This window comes from Phaethon lepturus, unplaced genomic scaffold, assembly GCF_000687285.1.
Source record: "Phaethon lepturus isolate BGI_N335 unplaced genomic scaffold, ASM68728v1 scaffold52890, whole genome shotgun sequence".
Classification (NCBI taxonomy): Eukaryota; Metazoa; Chordata; class Aves; order Phaethontiformes; family Phaethontidae; genus Phaethon; species Phaethon lepturus.
Window position 1 is genome coordinate 24,232 of NW_010513643.1, and position 6,912 is coordinate 31,143.

General features: G+C 43.9%; 1 protein-coding gene across 1 annotated transcript in view; it reads right to left on the reverse strand.

Annotated features, from left to right (window-relative positions):
• Positions 1 to 6,912, reverse strand: part of LOC104623410 (semaphorin-5B-like) — a 33,884-nt gene that overhangs the window by 17,263 nt on the left and 9,709 nt on the right. Inside the window, exons 7-10 of the mRNA XM_010290496.1 lie at positions 6,456 to 6,626; positions 5,397 to 5,546; positions 4,183 to 4,227; positions 793 to 998 (exon numbers count right to left, since the gene is read on the reverse strand). Of these exons, the coding sequence (XP_010288798.1) occupies positions 793 to 998; positions 4,183 to 4,227; positions 5,397 to 5,546; positions 6,456 to 6,626 (572 nt within the window). The remainder of the gene's footprint in view (positions 1 to 792; positions 999 to 4,182; positions 4,228 to 5,396; positions 5,547 to 6,455; positions 6,627 to 6,912) is intronic.

Consider the following 6,912-nt stretch of genomic DNA (forward strand, 5'->3'; position numbering starts at 1 on the left):
GACCTTAGGCAGGCTGTTCCTCCCGTGGTGACATGAAGCCCCTCCAGCGATCCCACTGCTCACTTCTCTGATCCCACGCTTCACCTGGAGACTGATGCTCAAATACAATGATGCTCTACTGTCTCAGCATATTGTCTCTTGCACCCTTAGTCCTATCTGCTCAGATAATGGGTGGTGTTCTCTTTAGCAAGCAGACATGCCAACACAGTATGCCACTTCGACACTTGTCCTCTAAGGCTTCATCTCCCAGTTCTGCTGCTGTCATTGAATTCTGCATGGCTGCCTGGGCTAAGTTCCGTCCAGTAGTGATAGAGGGGGCAGAAACCTCTCTGCTTTCTCATTCTCTACAATTTGGCAGTTCCCAAAGTATTTCCAGAATCTCATCCTACTCCTAAGCATTTTCCCAGCTACTTCTCTAATGAAGTTTCCATTTTTATTCTTCCTCCCCTCCGTTTCCTCTTACCACACACTAACAATGCACTGAACTGAGCTCTTACTGATTTCTTAGAGGACAATTTGTATACATACAACAGTCAGAATGGGCTGGAGTATCTCAGTATGTACTTGCCAGACTGGCATTCATCAGGACTGTGAAACAGAACAAAATCCCATTGCAGTAATGGGACTTTTTAACCCTTTTGACAGGACGTCTAAATGCCCCTTCAACCCCAAGTGTAATGCCAACAGCTGGGCACAGAAACACAAACCTACTCAATTCCAACCGTGACATAAATACAGAATTTGTTCAGGTAGTATCAAGCTGCTTGTGGTATTTCTCATCAAGTACCCTACCTTGAACTCCATAGGGGTGTACTTCTCATTCTTGGGAGTTGTGTTGCCCTTGTAATGGAGATGGTTGGGAGTGGTTGGGTGGATAACGGTCGACTCCTGGGACTGCCTCTGACAGCGCTGGCAGTACACGTAAATCACAAACGTTAAGAGGCTAGAGCCGAAGAAACAGGAGACCCCAGTGGCAATCAGATGGATGAGACTAAAACCTGCAAGAGAAATTACAAAAGATGCTATTTTTAAAGAACAGCCTTTTTCCCTCTCCTGACAAGACCACAGGTGCAAATCAGAGCTATGACATCTTGGGATCAACATTAATAAGCTGTTGAAGCCAGAGTCTTACGTTCTAACACAAACTGACATAATCTCCCTGCAAATTGGTCTCCCCAGTGCAGCTCTGCCTTGTGCAGTTTAACAGGTTCACGCATTGTTTTCTCAAAGCTCCCTTCCTTTCTCTCCTCTCTCCCCTCTATTGATATTGAAACTAAACATTGTGTTAAGCTGACAGCTAAAGAAATGAGCCATACAAACAATGCACATTAATGGATTCCAAAGCATGTGCATGTCATGGAAATAAGGGGATAAAAATTCTCAGTGCTTCTCTGAAGGGGAAAGAAGGGAGGGGAAAGCCCTTTTTGTCGGCTGCCCAAAAAGCCTATGGGACTCTGTGTGGGGTGGGGGAGATATACATTCCTCCCCCGTGTAATCCAAGTGTGCTCAGCATTCTTGCTTATTCATTGGGTGGCATTGCCTTGGCCATGTCTGCATTACCTCTGAGATGTATTTGTACCACTAACAGTGAAATAGGGGTCCTCAGGGGAATGGGAAAGATAAGGTGGACAAAGGAAAGGGGGGAACTGCTTGAAAAACACTTCTTTGTTGGCTTTCTCCACAAACTGCAAAGGTAGGAAGCTAGTTGCAGGCAGGTGCCAGCTGGGTAGCTACAGTGCAAACATTTCAAACTGAAAAGCTCTTGGACTATAAAAGCCTCCTACAGAGATCTCTCCACATGGGGTTGCAGCAGCACCCTCCAAGCACAGCTCTGACCTCTGGAAGGAGCTGTAGTTGTGCATCCCACGCACTGGGAGGTACCTAACTCGCAACTCCGGCTGGTGGGGCTAAGACAAAGTCAAACAGTACTCCTCATTCCTCCTGCACCTCAGAGAGTCTCAAACCCCATGGTAAAACCAACCACCAACAGATCTCCACTGACAACAGAACAAACAGTAGCGACTTTTACAGCCACCAAGTTAACGAAGCAACCAGAAGCAATCTTGGGTGGCAAAACTTCATGACCCTGTTGTCTTTTGCCATGTACAGGGGGGGAACTACAGACAAAGAACCAGTGATGATGACTCGAGTGCTACTGCCTTTCCTCTTTCTTCGCTCTCTCATCTTTCAAAGAGGATTAACAGGGGCCCTAGTGCCTGGGGGGGACCCCTGACTGCTTCCCCCAGGGCAGCTGTCCCAAGGGATGGCCACATCTGCTCGGTGGCGACTGCAGCAGCAAAATTCCCGTAATACTTAAAAAGCCAATTCATTTAGACAGACTGCTGTGTCGGCTTGACTGTGTGCAGAGAAATGGAAGGGACTACTCAGAGAGTGGCTTTAAATGAGGTTCATTCTTAGTCTGATCACGGTGTGCATTTTTTTGGTGCCATCTTACATTTTAACTGATATGCTTTTCAAATAGAGAATTCTGCCCATTAGTCTACTGCTCTCCTCTAATCTTTAGTTAAAAAATATCCTCCTGAGTTTAAAAAGAACAAAACCAATAGAGTTCTACAGCAAAGTAATGCACTTCAATCATAATTACAGTAAGGAACATCCAGATTTTATTAGACTGACGAGCTACATTTATTTTTTAAACCACACTATAAAATTCTATTGCAAGATTACCACTTTCTATTGTGTTTTGGATGATGGTCCAAAAAACCAGCAGAAAGATGATAATTTCCTACTAAACGTTACAAGACTTTTCCAACACGACATTTCCTTTCTAAAAACCTCTGCCCGCTTTACGTCACTCATGAGAGCTAAAATACAGAATATGCCACCGTGCTCAGTGAAGCCACATGACACCCTGTCACATTCTCCTCCTGTCCAGCTTTGTTTATATTGCGGTGAATGTTTCATTTCACTGCTACATTTACCAATTCACTACAGTAGGAAATTCTTTCTAAAACATAAAGCTCTCTTACATTTCCCTCTCACCTTTGAAAGACCCATCTGATTTTTCAGGTGACCTTTAGCCATACCTTAGGGAAAAAACAAACTATTTTGTTGGCAGCATGTGAGTCCCCAGGGGGAAAGCTTTCAGGTTCATCACTTTGAAAATATAGATTTTCTGAGATGCATCAACAAAATTTCTATTGATTGGCTTCTTTGCCAAATGTTGTAGAACGCTAAGTAATAAATAATATTAGCTATGGTAAAATGTAGATTGCAACGGCAGATACAATGGTGGTGGTAAAAGAAGGAAATGCGGATACAGTGCACAACAGCAGAGTGCAAGCCATAGGAAGGAGTCCTGGAACTGAAGCAGATACGTTGCACCCTCTGAGGGAGCAGAAGTGACGCAGAAAGCCAACTGTTACATTGCAGGTGCTGAAATTCCATTGATTGCCCCACAGTCACAAACTGAGAGGCCACATTTCCATGCCACAGGTAGCATGCCTTTTTTGTCATGATCCCCACAGGGAGAAGAGATTTTGGCAGCCTGCAGATCATCTAGATTTCAGGAAAGCAGGGATGTGACACAAGCAGGAATTGACACGGTTGTTAGTGTGAAACTAACATTTTAAAATGTCAAAGGAACCTGCCATTTTTTTCAGTATGCATTTTTATAATAGGGGCTCCTAGGGCAGTGGAAAAGTGACACTAATGACTGGATCTTTCCAAGTTACATGCAGAAAGGAGACACAACTTCTGTGAGAGGTGAGGACTTGAATGAAAGTAAGCGCTTGGAGGACAAGTATAAACTCTAATCTTGTCCTATATCAGCAAAGGATGTGTCTAAGAGACCCTGTTCACTGAAATCTTTATAGGTTATTTAAAAACACCTGCCTCCAAACAGCTGGAAGCTTACAGTGGTGGAATGAGGAATATGTCTTCCTTTCTCCTGAACCACTTACCCTGTGGGTAGAGACAAGCAATGTAGTAATTAATGACCCTCAGTGGCCAGCCCAAACCCCGAAATAAATAAAAGTCTTGGAACTGACAAGTGGACATGCGATACATTCCTCCTGTCTGACTCAGACAGCAAGACTCCAGTGGAATTAAGGCTATCAGTGGGATATGAGCTGTATAGATTAATGGTTTGGTTGATACTGCACAGGGAGAAAAGAAGCCAGGTTAAGATAAAAATAAGATATATAGTTAGTGGTACCCTACCTCCACAGTTCGTGCTCTCATCAATGCTGGAGGCTGGCAGGATCACTAAACAAAGAGAAGAACATTGGAGAAAGTTGTCATTTTGCCATCACTTCACTTCTTTAAATAATTAAACCCCCTGTGCTCCAGACACGAGAAGCTGCTCTCATGTTCTGCAGCAAGCTGAGAGTCTTTCTAAATTGAATTATAAGCTCAAGGGTGTGAAACACATGCAACAAAACCTCTCCAAAGACCTGACAATTCCAGTACCGTTACCTGATCACTGTTTAGCTTCTTCGATTTAGGGGAAAGAAGATAGCTGAGAAAACCATGAAAAAGAGGAGTACCGTTGCCTAGAGATCTCAGATTTTAAAGTCAGGGCACTGTAATCCAGAAAAGAACATGTGGAAAGGTGTTATTCAGTCTAGACCCATACCAAATATTTGCCTGAATGATTCAATTTCCACAAAACACAAGGTGGAAGTTGTTGATGACCATCTGTCCATCAACGGTGTCACTCTGTTAGACCCTTAGTTAATCTCCCCACTTCACACACCATTTTTCTCCATCTCCTTCACCTTACTTTGCTCCTTTGGGATGCTTCTTTGGATTTATTTTTTAAACCACACTATAAAATTCTATTGCAAGATTACCACTTTCTATTGTGTTTTGGATGATGGTCCAAAAAACCAGCAGAAAGATGATAATTTCCTACTAAACGTTACAAGACTTTTCCAACACGACATTTCCTTTCTAAAAACCTCTGCCCGCTTTACGTCACTCATGAGAGCTAAAATACAGAATATGCCACCGTGCTCAGTGAAGCCACATGACACCCTGTCACATTCTCCTCCTGTCCAGCTTTGTTTATATTGCGGTGAACTCAAGGACCTTCTGTTGCCCATATCCATTTGAGAACAGAGATAATTTTTATAACCCAGCCTGAGATGAACTATGCAATATTAAAAGCTTCAATCCAGGTGAAGAAATGCTAGTTATTTATTACAGATCTAGGCAATTCTGTTTTTTAAAAAAAGCCAACCTGCCTTTAAAGGAATGCCAGTTACCCTGTGCCTGCCACAGGGGAGTTTATAACATGTTTGTTTGCTTGTTTTTCTAGAAGCATCCAAAGTCAATTTATAGTAGATAAAATCTCAGCCTAGCTTGACAGTCAGGGCACAAGCTCCTGTCCTGAATTGTCCCACTCTCTCTCTCTTCCATGACACTGTACATACCAGGAATTTCATTATACAGGCAATCTTGGTACTGTGTGCTGTTTCCGACGCACTGAGAAGAGTCTGGGCTGTGTACCTCGCAATAACGGCTGCGGTATTGGATGCCCTCTTCATTACACAGGCTCCACTCTGACCACTCTGACCAGCCACCTGAAATCCAAGATCAGGAAAACACAGACAACGTCACCAAGAAGGAAAAGGATCCCTTGTAGATACCAAACTTCTCCCATGCCAAAGGATGTCTAGATCCTGGCCTGGGCCCCTCTTGCACATCTAATCCAGGGGCCTTTAAGTGGATTTAATTTTCTGAATACAAATAATGATGCAAGCATCATACCCTACTTGTCAGGTTGTAGTTTTCTTAATATGGATTGAGTGAATGCTTGGTGGAGCACTGTGCAACACAGACTTGTCTTAAAAGCTCCTGTATCAGCTCTTAGGTTAAAGATGTACAAGGAGCTGGATGGGGCAATGTTGCACCAGGACCTCCAAGTTTTAAGGTGGCCTCCAAGGGATACCCCAAGCAACCAGCACAAGTTACAGCAGTTAGGGTTTTGCTGACGTTCCTAAGTGCACGAGTCAGCCTGCACTGGATCAGAAATACACAAAGGCAGTTCAAAACCAGTACGGATCTAAACCCTTGTCCGTTGAGTTGTAGCACATGCTCATCTGCCTGTCTGTGCAAGAAAAAGGAAGGATTGTCCCTTCAGCAACTGCACAGATTGATGCTTCATGGCTCCTTTTGTTTGTCTTGAAAGCTTCCACATTGAAGAACCAAGCTCCTGCTTTTTCAATTACTTTAAATGGATCAGCTGCTAAAAACATTTTGCCTGCCCAGCACCAGAATGCCAGAGCATGGGCTAGTGAACCAGTAAAGAGAAAGGTGATGCATTGCAGTTGAAAGGATGTCTCCTTTTTCCCTGGCTCAACGGAATTTCCTGAATGGACAGAAAAGCTTCTAACTGATGGTGTTTGTGATTTATTTTTTAAACATTTTGCAGATGTGCCTTGCTCCCACCACCACCTGAGCGAGGTGGAGCAGGGACAAGAACTGGCTACCTTCACATGGGTGTGTGTTGCAAAGGGCCTCCTCAGTGTGCAGACCAATGCAAATATCCTCTCCACTAGACGGAGCTGGATTGGTGCAAGTCCGCGTGCGCTGATAGTGTCCTCCTCCACAGGTTGCTGAGCAGTGAGACCAAGGAGTCCAGCAAGACCACGAGCCTTTCACTGAAGGACATTAAAAAGCAAGGAGAGAGAGGTAGATACTGTTGGTTACTCCTCTCACTGTGACAAAGCTGGAAAGCCCCAGTATCTCACCTTCCAGATCCAGCCTGCCCAGACTAGCTAGCAGTTTCTTGCACCCCAGGACAGTTTGGCTTAACAACAAGAACTTCATATCAAAAGAGGGTACAAGTGTTCTGCACTCCGCAGATGCAGAATGAAGTCTACGCAAAAAAAGACTGCATCATGAAGTGCCAAAATAGAAACTATTCTTTAGGGTAGTCACTGAAAT